The 19,737-nt window shown below is 37.9% G+C and overlaps 1 protein-coding gene across 1 annotated transcript; it reads left to right on the top strand.

Annotated features, from left to right (window-relative positions):
• Window positions 1-15,346: 15,346 nt before the first annotated feature.
• Window positions 15,347-17,228, top strand: LOC145689881 (uncharacterized). Its single transcript, XM_081764179.1, has one exon. It carries the CDS (start codon window positions 15,443-15,445, stop codon window positions 17,090-17,092), a length of 1,650 nt encoding a protein of 549 aa, XP_081620305.1. The 5' UTR covers window positions 15,347-15,442; the 3' UTR covers window positions 17,093-17,228.
• The last annotated feature ends 2,509 nt before the right edge of the window (window positions 17,229-19,737 follow it).

The raw sequence follows: 19,737 nt of genomic DNA, 5'->3' as shown, positions 1-19,737 counted from the left end.
CACATCAAAAGAAAGTATCCGTTTACATGTAGTTTTATATACAGTTAGGATAGGAAATTAGAATGAAGTGAAATATATTCTTAAGATGTTATATTGATTGCAGAAAACAGCTTTTTCCTATTTATTATCATTTTTACTTTGTAGCTATCAACGTTACAGCGTGATGGGTTCTTGCCACTTCCCGTTTAAATAGAGTGTTAAGACAGAGACTGGTATTTATTCTTATAATGCCAGATCGATTCCAAAAATCCGATCCTCTTTGTCTCTTTTTACTTTTTTTTTGAGCGGGTCACGGTGGGTCAGTGATAGAGACCTTACTTCTGGTTCGTACGATCTTTGCTTTGATCCCCGGCCAATGAAGTTTGTGGTACACAATATCGTGTTCATAGGTGTTCTCGGGACATTCCCGATTCTTCCTACAATCTCATTTAATCAGTTCTTTAATCATTATTCGCTTGCCTTAATTATTGTCTGCCTTATCCTAAAGGACACAATCGTGGGACGGTTAACTGAAATATTTCGTTACATTTTTCTTATATTGTTTTTGTTCCATACAGATCAATATACAAACAGGAAGTTTTAGATTTCTGTCATTTCCGGTACTAGTAGGAATTAAGGATTGAAATAAAAAATAATTTTAGAATTTCTACTCTATTGAATAAAACCGCTACTCACCGTCTATAACCGTATCTGTTGTATAGTGACCAACGTGGGAACATTAAGGTTAGTGTAAAGGGACAAGTTTTGCCGATAGATGTTGCTACAGTCTTCCTATCTCTTCTATGTATTTTTTTTTTTTTTTTTACCTTTCACGAAAATTTACAATTTCTCTTACAAATTTCAACCTAGAGACTTCAAATTTTTTAGAGAAGGAACTTCATAACCTATTAAAGGAAACAATCCGTGCGGATTTTTTATTTAAAATTTTCTTCACAGTTGAAACAGTTCCATTGTTAAAGGATTAGGTATCCATTTTAACAATCAAGCCATTTCAACAATGAAGAAAATTCTAAATAAAAAAATCCGCACGGATTGTTTCCTTTAATAGGCTATGAAGTTCATTCTCTAAAAAATTTGAAGTCTCTAGGTTGAAATTTGTAAGAGAAATTGTAAATTTTTGTGAAAGGTAAAAAATACATGGGAAAAATACGAAGACTGTAGTGCCATCTATCGGCAAAACTTGTCCCTTTAAACCAACCTTAAATGGTTGATTTTTATCACTTTTGTTCGATGAATTACTTCCATCACATAATTAAATTCCTAGCATTTGATCCTCTACAACCCGGCCAAAATTGATTCTGGTCAATCACGTACTTCTTGAGCCTTTGTCTCTCTCGGACAGACTGATATACATTTTTGTATCCTGGACAGACGTATCCATGACAGACTGATATATATTTTTGAATCCCGGTCAAACTCACACACTTTTGTATCACAGACAGACTGACATATATATTTTTGTGTCTCGGACAGACTGGTATTTTTGTATCCCGTAAAGATGGCATTTTTTGTGTCCCGGACAGTCTGACAAACATTTTTCTATCCCGGACAGACTGACATACATTTTTGTATCCGGGACAGACTGACATAATTTTTGCATGACGGGTAGATTGATATACATTTTTATACCCCGGACAGATTGACGAACACTTTTGAATCCTGGAGAAAAGATTGAAATACATTTTTGTATCCCGGAAATACTGACATACATTTTTGTTTCCCAAACAGACTGACATATATTTTTGTATTCCGGACATACTGGCATACAATTTTATATCTGGGACAGACTGATATACATTTTTATATCCTGGGCAGACTGACATACATTTTTGTATCCCGGAGAGACTGACATATATTTCTGTATTCTGGACAGATTGACTTACATTTTCGTCTCTCGGACAGACTGACACACATTTTAGTCTCTCGGACAGACTGACACATATTTTTGTATCCAAGACAGACTGACGCATGAAAAGACAGAGTAAAAATTAAATATTAAACTCCTTAATATAATCATTTCAAGAACACTTAAGCTTTGAGCTGAAATGAACGGCAATGATTTTTATATCATTCGGTAAAAATATCATCTTCTGATGCGAGACAGAGATTTAGAATGTCATTACCTTTGTAGAAATTTAGTTTAAAGGACTTTGTATAAAGCAGTAAACAAATGAAAAACTGAATTCTGGACTCGTTACGATTTTGATGAAACACGTGATCTGTTGATATGACTGTAGCTGTTGAAAGCCCAGAAATCTAATACCTAAATCTAATCCTAATCAACTAATAACATTAATCTACTGTCTATCACTCACTCATTGTGAGTGTTGACCTATTATTCAATTAGTTTTGACATTCCAGCCAGAAGCAAGGGTATAACTATAAATATTCTTAGGGTGGCCAGTTTCTTTTAGTCTAGAAATAGGGAAGTTCTAATATATCCGTAGTGAATAATAATGAAAAAACATGTGACATTGGCAGTTACCACAGTTGTAATGGTAATGTTACCACTTTTCTTATAATCAATTCGCAAGCATGTGTAACAAATGATCTTTCTAGTAATCCTGGACCACGGTTACCAAATTTCATACAGCTAAGAAGAGGACATCGTATTTCAAGTACTGCGTTGGGATTTGAAACAAAAACGCTCTAAAAAATACACTCAGCTCAATGTAGACAATGCCAAGATGAAATATCTTACAAGAGAAGTCATATAACGTCATCAGAGGTATCAACCTCAAAACACAACAACACCATTAGTCTATATTAATGAAGGAGTAAACAACCGATTTATTTTAACATACCACAATCTTCTATAGGTGCGAATTAAACAACTTACAAAGAGTGAAAAATTGCATTGACTGGACCGGGACTCGAGCCTGGGATCTCCGGCATACCGTGCCGATGTGTTAACCACTGTTGGTCTGAGTGGAGAGCACCGACTGCAGGATTGAGAGAGTGTTTGGCTCTTCTGGAAAACGAACTGGGTGTCATAGTGGTTAACGCATTGGCTCGGTATGCCGGAAATACCGTGTTCGAGTCCCGGTCCAGTCGAGCCACTTTTTCATTCGTTTAAACGAAGACCATTAGTCGTTTAAACACGTGACTGATTCTTTTTGGCACTTGTAAAAGCTTACTCAGGAAATTACTGGAAATAAATAACGTTGCACTGATTATTGTTCTTATTTTCCAGACACACAGTAGCATCAAGAAAAAAACGGTCTAATGTAAACCGATGTGTGGACGAGTTTGTGAAAATCCTGGGTTATCGGGAGTGGGGTTAGAAAAATAATAAGTGCGAGTAATTCTTCACAAAATACAGCACTGTACTTGTATGTAATAGTTGCTTGAGAGTACAACAGAGAATAAACAGCCTAAATACCCTTAAACAAAGAGCTCCTTGGTGGCCAAGCGGTTAGCGCACGCGCCTTTGGCGTGGAAGACCCGGGTTCGAATCCCGGTGGGAGCTCATGTGGTTTGGATTCCACATTAATCATTACGCCCCGTCTCATATAGCCTCGCTACTGAAAGGGACGTTAAACTCAAAATCAACTCAACTCAACCTTTGAGCAAAGGAAAAGTACGTACTTTATGAAGGCATAGAGCCTTTACTATACATGAAGATGAAAATTAATAATGAAAATGCCGGCGCCAGACATGTGGTGGAGGAGCGGAAGTGTGACGTGTGAAAAAGGAATGCGATAAGAGGGAACACACGCACTCGGTCAATGACCTTGAGCAAGTCCGCGCGCGTTTTTTTTTTCGTACTGTATTGCTACATTTTAAAAAGGCACCCAGATGCAATTTCCAGGAAGAAACAACAGAGCAAGAAACGTCCGGAAAATAAATGTATGTTTGATAATCATGCCCTAGAAATTCAAATTTGTTACAAATCAACTGATGACAAATTTTCACCACTAGATGGATTCTAAAAAGCACCAGATTTACTGGGAAACCGTTGAGGCTGGCAACACTGAACAAATTTTCAAAATGTACGTAATTAAGCAATATCTTTTTCGATATCGAAAAAAGGCGGCTCTGCTAGTATTTAAGTGTAAGCTATATCATATATTCATATCATCATGCTGTTATCTCATGTTACAACTATATAATACCACGCAACATAGAGAAGCAGTAACACGACACAATTTTGATGAGTATTTAAGAGAATAAAGCAAAATGGGGGGAGGGTCCTTGTAAATAAGAAGAGGTAAAAAGTATGTAGAAACGAAAGCAGCTGCTGCCTCCCAGAGAGCAGAAACAGCGCGTAACAAGAAAAGGCTTCTTCTTGTTTTGAAAATGGATGAAAGAAAGAAAGGAAGATTTTCTTAGCAACGTCGACCCAAGGACAACTTTCTGCTCAGCGAGAATTCTTTTTTTTAATGTTTTGTTCCCATTTCTTTTTTCCTATTCCACGACCATTGCGACACTCTACACGTTTCTTATATGCAGCTTGCGAACAATAAAAACAAGGTAAAAAAAAGTCACGAACATACAGAAACACACACACACACACTCATATATATATATACGTTTTGTTAAGAGTCTCCATCCCGGCGAAATTAAAATACCGCTAATTTTTACAGTAATTATGTGATATCTTCAAATAGATAAAAGATAATTGAAATATGGAGCAAGAGCGCCCTAGACAATATTATTTTGCGTGAGATACCGTTATCACAAGTCACCTAGTGGCTTTCCGTTTTCAGCTGTTTAGAAACGCGAAAATAAATGCCGATTTTCAAAATGGCTCGAAATCGAAAGCAGATAAGTGAGTCGTGATAACGGTATCTCATGTAAAATAATATTGTCTAGGGCGCTCTTGTTCCACATTTCGATTAGCTTTTATCTATTTGAAGATATCACATAATTTCTGTAAAATTAGCGGTATTTTAATTTCGCTGGGATGAAGACTCTTAAGTGAGGGAGAGAGGATAAGGGGCTTACAACACGGCTCATACGAGGTGTCATCAGAAAGTACGGTTACAAAGCCTGCAGTGGAACGTGTATATATTATTTCATACAACCGATACTAGCAATAGATAGTATATACATTAAGTAAGTTTTCGACATACGTAGTCTCCATGTCGGTTGAGGTATAACAACAGATTCCGTTCTCCAAAAACATTTAACGATAAACACGTGTTGCTTGAAAGAGTATTACACCATTTTCACTGTGTCCTGATCACAATCACACAATAACACACAGCTGTACAGCACTGCAATTACGAACACAACGGCCCAGTTTTCTGTTGACCTAAGCGAGGATGCCATCTAACGGAGAAACCTCAAACCTCCGCACCGCCAGCTCATTCCAATTGTAAGGTACACTGGCGAATATTCGTTGTTTTTTCTTGAGGCGTGCTTGATATTACCCCGATGAATTTAAACCAGCAAACGTAGTCCCGTAAATTTCCTATCCTTTCTTGATCAGTTTGCTACAAACCGCATGAAAATCGGGCTTCAGGTACAAATTGTAGATTCAAATGAAATCCGTGTGTTTTAAAGTAATCACCCTGTATAATATGTTCAGCAAAACGTCCGTACACAAGAAAGTGTTGATAGTAATGATCCCAACGTGGAGAATGAGGAAGATTCTTAATATGTTACGCAGGCAATTCAATAAGCTATGGAGGTGAGCTCCTCCGTGGCTAAGCGGTTAGCGTACGCGCCTTTGGCGTGGGAGACCCGGGTTTGATTCCCGACGGGAGCTCATGTGGTTCGGATTCCACGTTAATCAGTAGGTCCACGTCTCATATAGCCTCGCTGCTGAAAGGGACGCTAAACTAAAATCAACAACAATCAACAACAAGCTATGGAGGTGCCAGAAGCGGTCACGCAAGCAGTAGCCCAAGGAGGTAGACGGTGTTAAAAAGAAACACCGCCTGGAATAAGGTAAACTTAAGTCATCTCAAAAAAAGAAAAATCTCCATTGTTTTAGTGTTCTGGCTACACTTGACAGAGGTATTTCTGTTTAGCATTAATCAACCTCAGTATTCTTCCTGTAAGCTTACCCATAGTTCTTAGAAATGGACTCACAGTTTCACATCATACAAAGAATTGGAAACTTCTAAAAATCTATCGAATGATAATACAAACTTCTCAAATTTCACAGTACTATCCAATATCACCTTGCGTCATTATCCCACAGTATGTTTACACATGATAACTCTGTAATTCGCTCAACGTCTATACATGTGATTAACATTGAATCCCAGTGACCAGGAAAACAAGTCATTCTATGTCCGACGACAAACTAGGAACAGCAGAGGAAGATAGAATCACACTGAAACGATTAAACAACGAGGGAAGCGAGTGAACATATTTATCCGTTGGGTTGAGCTGAATTATCACCGTTCCACTTCGATTGTAATACGCATTCTAAAGGTCGCCACACACGTTCCGGAAATGCGAAGAAGGGTAACTGTACAATTATTCAGAATTGAATTTAGTTTCGACCAAATTGGTCTCAACAGTCCAATTAGAAGAGAAAAAACTGCACAGTTTTCATCCACACTCGTTCAGGATATCCGGCGAGGACTAACTGCACAGTTATTCCTCTCTGGATTTCCTGAATATGTTTGAGTATTTTTCTCAATCAAATTCAGAAATCCTCAAAAGAATAACTCTGCAGTTATTCCTCTCCGGATTTCTGGAATGTGTGAGGCAACTTTAAGGTACGTGGAAACTTTAACACGGTTCATATCAGAATTACAAGGCGTCTTTATTGACTCAAACATTCCTCCTTTTCGGCCACTATAAATAGTACGAAGATGGAAAAGAAAATTTCTAGGAAGATGGAGAAATAACCTTCTTTTAAGGGGGTGTTTTGATTTCAAGATTTGTAATATATAGCTATTCAGAAAAAAAGTGGAAAGAAGTTTTCCGTCCCACGGTTATGCCGGCTAGGCTATAGGAGATGGTGATGATGAGAAATGAATGAAATGGTGCAATGAAGAAAGTGGGAGGATATGGGAAAATCCGGGAAAAGCCACGCACATGGTGTTTGTCCACCAGAAAGCTTACTTGGCCCGAGCTGGGACCGAGGACCCCGTGCACCACATGTCAACGCTCAACCACTGAGTAGAGGTCTCCACGGGCCGGAATTTTTAGCCCGAGCACGGCCCGGCCCATGAATTTACACTGTGAGACCGACTCGAGTCCACAATATGCTTTAGTATTTAGCCCGAGCCCGGTCCGAGCTCGTGTGATAATCAAATGAGCCCGAAATAAGCCGAAAGTTAATAATTATCGTATTTTTATTTATAGTAATTAGAGGTTTAATTTTACAGTTGTGCTTTAAAAGTTTTCTAGATAGAACGGTGCAATATACCCCTATATATTGTCGTACAGTATACTTACAAAGTTAGGACCGAAAAGGCCGGAGACATATGGTTGTATATTTAAAAATTTACGGCCCGATCCCGGCCCGGACCCGAAGTTATACATGCTAATGAAGTAAATATTTTCGTGAAGTTTAAAAATGTACACTGAGAATGTTATCCGGACAGCGGTATATTGTACAACTATATGGCATCCATATGTTTAACTACGGAAATCTGTACGGAGCATACGTTATCCATATGCCACATACGCACAACTTATTTTTTTCGCTTAGATGTTACATCATACCGCTGCAGGATGTCTGACATCTAACAGTCCTCCCTATATATTACATACGTATATGTATGTTTCATACGTCAGCTATATGTTACATACGTCCATCTGTATGTGAGATCCCTAAAGCCTATATAAAGTTTTTTTTTCTTTCTCACGGAAAGTATACCTACGTATAGATGAAACACTTACACGGAAAGTTTGTTAAAAAAAGTATGTTTTCGAACCCCGCTTGGCCTAGAACCTAGGAGGCTTGCCTTTGGTATGTATGTTCCCGGGTTCGATCCCCGATGGGGGCACAGTTGAACAAAAAAGTGGTTCGGATTCCACTATAATCAATAGGTCCACGTCTTCCTTAGCTGCCCAGGGACAATCGTGAGACGTTAAATTCAAACAAGCCAAATGAAAAACATAAATTTACAGTTATACGCTTGTTACATTTAGTTGTAATTTAAGTCCAAAAACTACAGGATTTACGCATGTAACCTAGGCTTTTACGTACGCCACACACATTTATTTTTGTGTGTGTACCTTTTTTAAAAGTTTATGTGTTAACCGTAGTTCAAATTCATTTGTCAAATATAATTTTCTGCAAATGTATTTCGCTAGTGCGAGGAAAAGTGAACTTTTTGGAGTTTAACGTTCCACGATTATGTCCGTTCGGTTAAAGGAGACGATAACTCAAGGAAGTGAATGTTGACGGAATATTTGGTGGAATGAGAAACTGGGAGAAAACGTGAGTATCCCGAGAAAACCTACGGGCACAATGTTGTCCACCACAAACGTACTAGACCTGGAATCGAACCTGGGACCCCATGCACTAGAGATAAGCGCTTTTATCACTGAGCTATCCTGTCCTCCCCGTCCGATGAGCGGGTTCAGTTGGTCATATCAGTAAAGACTTAAAAATGGTATCACTAAACATGGGTACATCATAACTATTCGTAACAAAAACGATTTGTCTTCAAGATATTTTGATTAAAATTTGAAAGTACAATAATAAATTCTTGTATAAGAACTTAAGAGTGTATTATTGCGTAAGCTAGATATTTCGGAATTAATGCCAATATCCTAGGCACAGTGTACGATTCAGATTTTTTTTTTAAAAAAATCCCATGTTTAAAATAGAAAAGCAAATGTAATAAATCTATACATTTCCGCTTAGCTAAATTGTAAATAATATTTAACTAAAAGTTTGGTTTTGTTTAATTGAAAAGTTTAAGGCAGGAGTTCATTTAATTATCTCGTCCCCCTTTTTCCACGGAAATTCAGAAGTAAAGACTAGAGGAAATTAAGTAAAGGTTTTCTTTAAATTACAATTGACTTATGATTTCGAAGAATTCATTTCAGTAATTTCCTTTTCTTTTTAATTTTATTTGATGGGAAAACGAAAGAAAAAAAATAAAGCAACTTATTGAGAAATACTTGTCTAGACAGAAGATTCATAAACGTAATTTCTTTTCAAGAGCAGGAAAGTTTGTTAATGGAAGTTGATTTCGCTTTATGAGAAGTAGAAAAAGGAAAAAAATATGAAGTTAGCTTCAATAGAAATTATTATTTCTTGATAGCAACCCGAAGCTTATCACAAGTATGGTATTGCGAGTGGAAAGACACTTGTCGAACTGAAAGTTTCCTATACTTTAATTCGTTCTCCCCCTCTCCTGCTGCCTTTAGATAATTCATACCAAACTGGTTTCATTTTATCTACGTATATCTAAGAACCAGTTTGATTATATTACCCAACATTCTTCTCGCTTAGTCTTTGGCTATTCGAGGATGCGTTTCGGAAATGTTACCCCCGCAGCGAACGCAACCTAGGTGGCTACTTGGTAATTTTACTTTCGCCAGAGCTATATATCATACTGTGAGCCATTCAAGGGTTTCCAGGTCTTTTTTTTTTTTCATTTCCCGCGCCGAAATGGTAGAATCAGAATGACCTGCTTCAGTTAGTTTATTGTGGTGAGAAGACATGAAGGTTATCGAAGAGGTACTGCTTTTAGCAGCAGATTCTTCTTATGTAAAGAAAAAACGCCGAGGCAAACGCCGATCTAAAGTGTATCCCATTAATAGACAAAGGCGGTACATGGCGAATTTCACTGTCGGCACGTCTTTCCTTTTTTCCTTCCTTTAGACATTTTTTACTGATTCCGAAACAGCAGGCGGTGTATTATTTCCAAACGCACCAAATACGCTCTAGCCTACGTATTCTGCTCATTTTTTATCGCTTTCGCGTTTGCAGTACATTGTTATTAGACATCCACATTTAAATATATGGTAAGCATATTCCAAGCATACGCATAAGCCATAAAAACGCGTTGCGAGCGCATTGATTAGCCGTGTACTTAATGCAAAGCTTACAACCTAGCATCTCATTTTAGGGGTATGGGTGTTACTGATCGAAGTATGTGTGTCACTGACAAAAGCATGTGTGTCACTGATAAAAGCATGTGTATCACTGATAGAAGCAGGTGTATCACAAATAGAATCATGTGTGTCACTGATAGAAGCATAAATGTTACTGATAGAAGTATGCGTGTCACTGATAGAAGTATCTGTTTCATTGTTAGAAGCATGAGTGTCACTGATAGAAGTATGTGTGTCACTGATAGAAGTATTTGTGTCACTGAAGCATAAATGTTACTGATAGAAGTATGCGTGTCACTGATAGAAGTATCTGTTTCATTGTTAGAAGCATGAGTGTCACTAATAGAAGTATGTGTGTCACTGATAGAAGTATTTGTGTCACTGAAGCATAAATGTTACTGATAGAAGTATTTGTGTCACTGATTGAAGCATGAGGTCACTGACAGAGGCATGTGTGTTACTGATGGAAGCATGCGTGCCACTACTAGAAACATGTATGTTACTAATAGAAGCATGTGTATCACAAATAGAAGCGTGTGTCACTGATAGAAGCGTATATGTTACTGATAGAAGCATACGTATCACTGATATTAGCATGCGTGTCACTGATAAAAGTAGCTGTTTCACGATAGAAGCATGTATGTCACTACTAGAAGTATGCGTGTCTTTCCTAGAAGTATTCATATCACTGTTAGAAGTATGTGTCACTGTAAAGGTCGCCACACATGTTTCGGAAATCTGAAGAGGAAGAACTGAACAGATACCGTATTGTACTGTACAGACTATACAGTTATTCCTTTAGGACTTTTGAATTCAATCAAAAAATAAAGTTGTGTCCACAAATGTTCAGGATTTCCGGAGAGGAATAACTGCAGTTAGTCCTTTCCAGCTTCCCTGAAGGTGTGTGGGCAAAACCTGCGCAGTTTTTTATCTTTGCAGGTCGCCACAAACGTTTCGGATATCTAGGGAGGAATAACTGTCTGGATTTACGGAACCTGTGTGGCGACCTTTACAGTGACACAAATATTCATAACAATGAAACATTGTGTGTGGCGAACTAGTGAAGAGGACATCCTCACAATGCATTGGCTGGGTCTGTACAATTAAAACTGCACAGTTATTCAGAATCGAATTTCGCTTTGATCAATTCTGCCTGAACAGTCCGACGAGAATAGAAAGAAGTGCAGAGTTTTCGCCCAAAGACGTTCCGGAAATCCTGAGAGGAGTAACTGTGCAATTATCCGTGTTCTGGATTTCCGGAACGTATGTGTGGCAACCTTTACGAGTTACTGTTAGTGGAAAGTGTACCATAGTTTGCAGTATATTTTCTCATTATTAGGAGTACGTGTGTCAGTGTAAGAACTATATGTGTCACTTTAGAAGTGTGTGTGTTTCATCATTAGAACAAGAATACAAAACACAATACAAGCAAGTTAATACTTAGAAGCATGTTTTTTTTTTAACATATTCAGTACACAAATAAGACACACAATCTTCTACAACAGAATGGTAACGATTAAGTATTATTGGCAATAAACGTCATACATTTTAGCGCCTTAAAAATTCTTTTTTTTTTTCGCGATTTCCTTGAAAAATCACACACGAGAATTTACACAAAGTGTCATTTAGTTTCGCTGGATCAATTGAAACATGCCTTATTAATGGACAATGTTCTAGTTAAAAAGGCAAACAACGTTTAGAGTTAAAAGTAACTTTGGGCTACATCTTGTCGCATATATTTTAAACCACGCTCGACCCTAGACATAACACGCAAATACACGGTTCTGATTGGTTGAAGTTATCCGTTTCTCGCCACATAGCATATATATAACACAAACGCTAACTACTGGCTATTCTCGTGGCTGAGCATGCTAGCACACGGGCGAGTAATGGATATCGCTTTTCGTCATGGGTTCAAACCCGGCCCAAGAAATTTTTTTTTATTTTTCTTAAGACTTTTATCATTAAAATAAGACAAAACTAATACTAATTTGCCCTTGTACGTAATATATAATGCATAAAACGTTATTTACTTACGTTATGAAACATAGCTAAGCGAGCATCAGCGAGCGAATGGAGTTAAAAGCCCCGCAGAGCTCGTTTTCTTCCAACTTGATGTCTATGATAATGCCAATTAATATTACATCACACTCGGATGGTGCATGAAAATCTACCCTCACCCGCTTCCTTATGACCAAGTTAAAACAGCTGGCTAGAGTAGAGCGTTTAAACAATGCTATTTCGTTAACCATACACTGTGTACTGCCATCCTTCACTGCTGGAAAATTAATAAGCTTTATGAGTGTATCCTTCATCACCGGTTTCATCTTAATAGATGGCACGGTTATTGTATTAGATCCACTTTCAAATTCACAAACAATCGGTTTTTCTCGAAAACTACGTATGGAGATTCACTCTGACTCCACATCATTTTCTTAACTTCTATCGACTAGTATATGTTTCAACCTTGGCCATGTTTTCCATTAAATCCAACACCAAGCACAAACGGATGGTTTTGCTTAGACGAGGCCATTTCCAAACGTTTCCGGTCTGACAACGGAAATATCGAGCCACCAACGATAAGCGGCTCTGTTGCGTGATATTTGACTTATCAGATCGGAATCGTTTGGAAGTTCCTCGGTAAAGACAGAACGCCCACAAGACCCACAAGACGAGACAACACTCTCATGACATCTTTCTGACACGTTAGACGACATGTTCTCAACTGTTGCCTCCTGGACAACCTTCGCGCTTAATTATAAAGACAGACAACCAAGAAGACAGAGGAGGATTAGTTTGTACGGGTTGTCCGAATAGTATCCGACCTACGACACTCACCTAATGTATTTGACTTCTTAAATCTCTTCAAAGTAGTTCCCCCGTGTTTCCACAAACCGAGTACAACAGTTCTTCTACTGCTTCAAATAGGGCAGCCATCGTGTTGGATGTGAAAAAAACGTTTCTTGCAGTCTTGTTTTGATTTTCAGCAACAGCACAAACTTATCCGAGGCCACGTTCGGAGACTGAGAAGAATGACGACTCAGCGCAAAGTTTCGGTATACCATAAGATAGAAAAAGAGAGCTACATGACCGTGGGCATTATCCTGGTGCAGTTGTCAGGTCTTCGAGTTCCAAAAACTCTGGTCGTTTCCTACGGGCAATCCGTGACGTAGGCGACGGATGGCATCTAGATCGACTCCCTTGAGCTTTTTTTTCTTTTTTTTGTAGGTCGTATCCGTACAACCACGGCTAATCCTCTGTGACAACTCTCTTCTTTAAATAATAATTCATATTCGCAGTGCCCGCCATATCCTGTACAATTTTCATACACGATGTAAACATCTTGAACAAAAACTTTGGTCCTTTATTTTCAGCCATTTTGAACCATGCTGAGACGACAAGACAGTATGAAACACAACTGTTCCGAGAACAGTAGATGCAAGTGAAGGTAGCATCATTTGCTAACTAAACAAGTCACGTTCACCGCTTTCATGACGAGCAGAAGATTACTGCCCTGAAATTTTCTCGGAAACAAAAGGTTGTATACCTTTTGGACAGCTCTTATATTTCAGTACTTATTAAAAATAAAGTTACATTGTAGTTGCAAGACGTAACTTAACCTTACCTATTACTTAATCTATTATCTATTTTGCCCTAACTTAACCCACTCGAGACATTTTAATTACCGTATTCGTTCGAATATAAACAGCAGCTTTAAATTTGAAGAGACTGGAAAGAAAAAAATACACTTGAATATAAACTGAAGCGAGAAAATATAACGTCGGTAGCTTTTAATTGGCAGATTCAGGGAAATATACGTAAGTACACTTTATTCCTAGATTTGATTAAGTTTTCTTCTCTGTACGATCCTTCACATCAGCGACAAGCCAGTAGGTCTTAGGGAGCATAGTGGCTTAGTGGTAGAGTGCTTGCCTCTGGTGTGTGGAGTCCTTGGTTCGATCCCCGCCCAATTCAGTTTGTGGTGGACAACATCGTATCCGTGGGTTTTATCGGCATACTACCGTCTTCTCCCGCTTTCTCATTCCACTAATTCTTCCATCATCATTCATTTGATCGTCGTCTCTTTAGCTAAAGGGCAAAATCGTGAAACGTTAAAGTGTAATCAGTAGGTTCGTTCAGTAGAAAAGGATACCAGTATAAAGAATAGCGAAGATAAAGGTAAAATCAAACAGTACTTTATAAAGAACACCAAAATTTTTGACAATGCTATTCTTGGATAACATTACGGTATCTACAATAGGTCAGTTTCTACAATGCTATTTTTGTAATATCGTTATTTCAAAATGAGAAAATTAGCACGTTTTTAGTAGCATACGATTTGACAAAATGCTATAATTTTTCCAATGTCGCAAATATGGGTTGCATCCTAAGTTTTCGCGATTGAAATGTGAATACTAAATGTTATATGCCATTTATGTCCGAGCCAATACAGTAGTTGCATTTTGGTGATTTTTAGCACAAATATAACCGACATAAAGGAAATATTCCCGTTCAGAAGAATTGTGTAACGAGAAAGACTTACAGAACTTATTCTATATTTTCACCATTATAATGTTGAACACATCTACTCGTCATACACATAAGCAGTTGTTGAAACCGTATTGTAAAAGTTACAGATAGGTAGAGCTTGGCTTAATAAAATCAGAGTCCGAAATCGACTCCCACTGGCGGTTCATTTATAAAATCCTCAATAACAACAGTATTTACAGAAAATACTATGACATATTTTTTCTAATTAGTAAGGTAGAAATTACGTAGGCCTAGTCCTTGACAGTGCGGTCGCGGACAGGACTTTTACAGAGCCCCGAAGCAGCCTGAGCAGATTGGCATAAGAAACCCCAAAACTCCGAAGCAAGAAGTGAGGGAGATAAAAGTCACAGAGTCCAGCAGTGAGCTAAGCAACTGAAGTTAGGATCCCGACAGATCTGCCCAGCAAGCTAAGTCAGGGAGGAAGGAATAGCCAAGAGTTCCGAAGCAGATTAGAGGCTTTGAGGATAGGTTACTCCTAGTGGCCAAGCAAGCGAGATTAAGAAGACCAGAAGACTGGTGCCGATCCACTGGTTACTGTCCAATACAGTATATACCCGTCCCAAATCGACGGTGGCGCTACTGTTGGTCCTGTCATCATGTGATTTGTAAGAGGTGTTGGTGGTCTGTCGTCTCCTACTGATAGTAATTCCACGTGATGTGTAGTACTCCGATGTAAATCCATGTAGTGTTCTTTACAAACAGGAGCATATGACATTGTTTATACACAGAATGGTACATTACAATATACGGCGATTGAACAATGTTATGAAAAAGGGAATCACATTCAACAAATCCATAGAAACGATATTTTTTTAGTAATAGAAAAGTATACAATTTACATAGATTAGGAAAGGTATTTTCTTTTGTTATTTAGTACTTTTTTTTAAATGTATTTATAATATTATTAACGATGATTCGTGTAAAACCACCCCCAACTCTGAAAGCAATTTTGTACAGGAATGTATCAATGGAGTTGTTATTCCGATGGCTGTTACGAATTAAGGATGAAAGTCAACTCGAAGAACTGCGGGAATATTTTAGTTCTCTACCAGTGACTGTTCGCTCTAATCTCTTGAAAGAAGGTCTCCAGTTCGATCTTCTGTGTTTCACAAAGAATTCGTCGTTCCTTTTCACAGATCTGCTCATGTGTCCAGGCATTGAAACATTTATCTACAACGATCAAGGATTGATTAAAGATCTAAATGATCTATTTGATTTGGTAAGGACACTTTCTGTTCGATCACGTGACCTGAAAGTACTAAAATTCTGCTTGAAGTTACATGCAATACGTCAAAATGATCCAACAAGTACAAACTTGTATCCCGTGCTTAAGACAACGCTGGAAAACAGTTCCTGTATTGTTGAACTGGGACTTGCGAAAATGTGTGACGATAATCTCTTAAGAGTTATAGGAGAAACATGTTCTCAGCTTCGAGTCTTGGATATTTCATCCTCCAAAATCACCGACGCAGGACTCAGTAACTTTATTTTCACAGTGAGACTCAGCGACGTCAAATACGATATAAAAACATTCGATATAATTGACAACAAAATTTACATATATATTCAAGAAACTGACGGTGCAAAAACTTCAAATGTGGCATGTTTTGACTTACAAGTATCACCTCAAAATTCCCGATATGTCAAATATAGAAATCGTATTTGTCATACTTTAAGATCTCTAAATTTGATGTGCTGTCATGATGTTAGTGGGAAATGTATTTTGTTGCTGCTTCTGTGTTTAAATAATTTGGACCACTTAAAACGGAAACTTGACGATGTGTTTAATTACCTGCAACGTAGCTATACAGGAGCTTGGGAAGAAGCCCTGATGTATCCTAAATTCAGTGTAAAATCTATTTCATTAATCAGCCTGAAACACAAAAGTCGTCGAGAATTGATTAAAATGACGTGTGCCAAACTTTCATCACTTGACATCGAGCACAAATTTCGAAAGTTCCATGATTTAAGTAAATTTAAGAAACTTTCAAAGTTGAGGATTTCTGATAAAGTAGACGAGTCAGATCCCACTAAGATATTGTCTGATTTCTCCCAATATTTACGAGCAAGTGGTAAACATTTAACTCAATTGCATGTGCGATTTTTTTACAATGTATCTTGCATTGAACTGTCCTTAATATTGGCTCAGTGTGAGAACTTAACCTTTTTGAATCTCTTGGTCGCTAAAGTTATATGGGGAGGAACAAGTAAACCTATACCAGTACCAAATTTAAAAAATGTAGTTCTTACATCTGAAATGACAGCTAATACATTCAAACTGCTACTAATCAGCGCAACTAATTTGCAAGATATCCAGTGCACCATTGTTACCAACCCTTTCCCAGAAGAAAATTTCTTACTGTCACTTTGTAATAGTACAACAACCATTTCGGAAGAACTCAAGAGTGTTAATGTTATAATAAGCACGGATATATTTAGCAACCCTCAAGACATGGCGAAATTTTGGTTGTGTCATCCACATATTAAGCAGATTGGTCACGTTCCGTATAGACTCAGTGATATGGGTCTTGGAAGCAATGTTGATCTAGTTCTACTGTGAAAGGATGAAAAATATTTCAGTTCCAAATTTGTTGCTTTATTAATTGTCCATAACTATCATGTTAAGCATCTAAATGGAGATGCATGTTTTATTGTAATTTCTTGTTTTGTTAACATTAAAAATATAATAAGGTAAAGCTTAGTATATGCTTTAATGTAAATTATTAAGAAAAGAATAAGTAAACTTTTAGCATATAACGCAATATTCATTTTTGCGGAGCGCATATATTTCAATCACGCTCCCACTATCCTAGCCATAGGAGCTAAACACACGGTTCTGATTGGTTGGAGTTATCAATTTTCTTGTCACGTAGCATACATATAGCTCAAATTAAACGCCAAATGCTGTCGGTCCTCGCAGCCCTGGTAGCGAGTGGACTAGCAACGGAAATTGCTTTTGGCGTGGGTTCAAACCTTGCCCAGGGAAAGCAGTTTTTATTTTTTAAACAATTTAACACTTCTATCACTAAAATAAGATGAAAATAATGTTCATTTCATTTATAAGTAATATATAATGTCTAAAGTTTGTTTTTTCCACCATTTACCTAGAGATTTCTGATAGCCCCTATAAACAATTATGTTATAAACCAACAGAAGAATAAGAAATGGACCCTAGCAAGGGTTTGTAGGGGGTAGTGGGGAGTTAGAGAGGGGAGGCGCAGGAGGTGGGAAAGGTAGTCATACGCTTCCTTGCCTTCTTGGAATGTAGTTAAATTTGCATTGAAGTTACACCATCCGGTGTTGACGTAATGTCACGTAGTAATTAGTCCACTTTGCGCTCACAAACTTATTGACAAAAAAGTGATTTACTTACGATACGAAACATTGCTAAGTGAGCGTCAGCGGGCGAAAGGAGTTAGAAGCCCCACAGGGCTCGTTTTATTCCACTTCTGCGCCCACGATAATACCAGGTGACATTACGTCACACTCGGGCTGTGCAACTTTGATTAATATGTACTACGGGGGCGGGTCATCAGATAACTCCAACCAATCAGAAAAGTGTATTTAGTTCCTATGCCTAGGGTCAAGCGCGAAGCAAATATGCGTACGCGGCAGGTTAACAGTCTCTAGATTTAGTTGAGCTGCTTGAGGCCACAGACAAGAATGTATACAGACAGTAAAGTCCACGGAAAAGTTGGAATATCACGTGACCAGTCACAAGATGGGCAGACAGAAGCGCCTCTTACTTGCGACGAAACAACTAACTTTCGATGTGGCGTGAGGTACGTGAAACTTTTGATCATAATCGCCTACTCGCATGTGGGTAAGGAGGTTTGGTGTGTATAGACAAAAAATATGCAGAAAAATGAATGTCCTAACGAATTATGCCAATCCGTGGGAAAAGTCCCATTTTGTAGGATATTTTGACATTAATTTTTCAGGAAGAGATAAAGTTTTTTTTTTTTTCTAAATTGACCACCTTTATGGGATTTTTAATAATCCATGCCAACAAAAATTCTTTAGGCTTAGAAAGTAAGGAAAATGAATCATTGATAAGTGTGAAATTAGTGTTAATTGTGGAATTTTGTCTCTAAGTAGTTTGTTATCTAGAAAGTGCATGTGGTTTGAGAAACGAATTAATAATGTACGATTCTCAAAAAATAAAGAACAAAGGAATACATGTTTGACAACAAACTATAACTTACTTGTATTCAATTAAGGAGAACACTTATTCATAAATTATCTTATTAACATGGAAGTATCATTACTCAGATATTGAAAAAGTGACTAATATACTTTTGTTTACCAGTTTTCATATTCTATGTTTTTTTAATAATCAGTATTACGTGGGAAATTCAATGGTAAAACGGGATTTTTTGCCTTTCAAAATGGGATTTTTATAATTTTTTAGTTGGCATCATTGGTCCTAACTTCAATACGCTAGTTCAAGAAACTAAAATAAAATAAACACGTGGTTGCTTTTGTTTACCAATGGTTATAATAACAGAAACAAATGAGCTACTGTGGGGTTATTTTTTTCTGATCTCTCCGCATTGTGTCTACAACTCACAGACAAGCGAAGCAGGTGACAACTCATGACTTCACATGAGAAAACAGATGGCAGCACTAATTCTTGCAACAAAATACAATGTTGATTGCTTCTTTCCCCCATATAAAAATGGATTTCCACATCGCATATAGGAAAATTCTATATGTGTTCTTGTCTGTACTGGCATTCAAATGAATGGCCCCCCGTAGCGTATTGGCTAACGCTCTTGCCTTCCTGCGGGCTGTCCCGAGTTCGATTCCGGGGGGCGGCACTTGGTCGAAAAAGTGTAAAACGCTTTTCTAGGTCAGCCACACTGAATGAAGTTTTTCTGGGTTTTCCTCATTCACACCAGGCAAATGCCGGGGTAGTACTTAACTTAGAGGTCCCAGGCCGCTTCTTTCCTTCCCCAATCTTTTCTTCCTTCCCTTTCCCCGGATTGTGCGCTCGCCGAGGGACGTCATCCCGTCAAACGTGATGGGCTAAATGAAGATAGATGCCAAAAGCCCAAAAATCTAAATCCTAAATTCTAAATCCTGGCATTCAAATGATGAGCATGAGCTGAAACGCAATGTTAGTTCGAGTCCTGCTAAAGAGCACGGGAAGTTCTCTTAATGTTTCTGTGTTTATCTTCCTGTCGAAGATGATCCCACTGAATA

This window comes from Thermobia domestica, chromosome 7, assembly GCF_964235325.1.
Source record: "Thermobia domestica chromosome 7, izTheDome1.hap1.1, whole genome shotgun sequence".
In the NCBI taxonomy this organism is placed as follows: Eukaryota; Metazoa; Arthropoda; class Insecta; order Zygentoma; family Lepismatidae; genus Thermobia; species Thermobia domestica.
This window is presented reverse-complemented; position numbering and strand designations above follow the sequence as displayed.

Bases quoted from the DNA above. Each gene is read 5' to 3' on its own strand.
- LOC145689881 (XM_081764179.1), top strand. From the start codon at position 15,443: ATGATTCGTGTAAAACCACCCCCAACTCTGAAAGCAATTTTGTACAGG.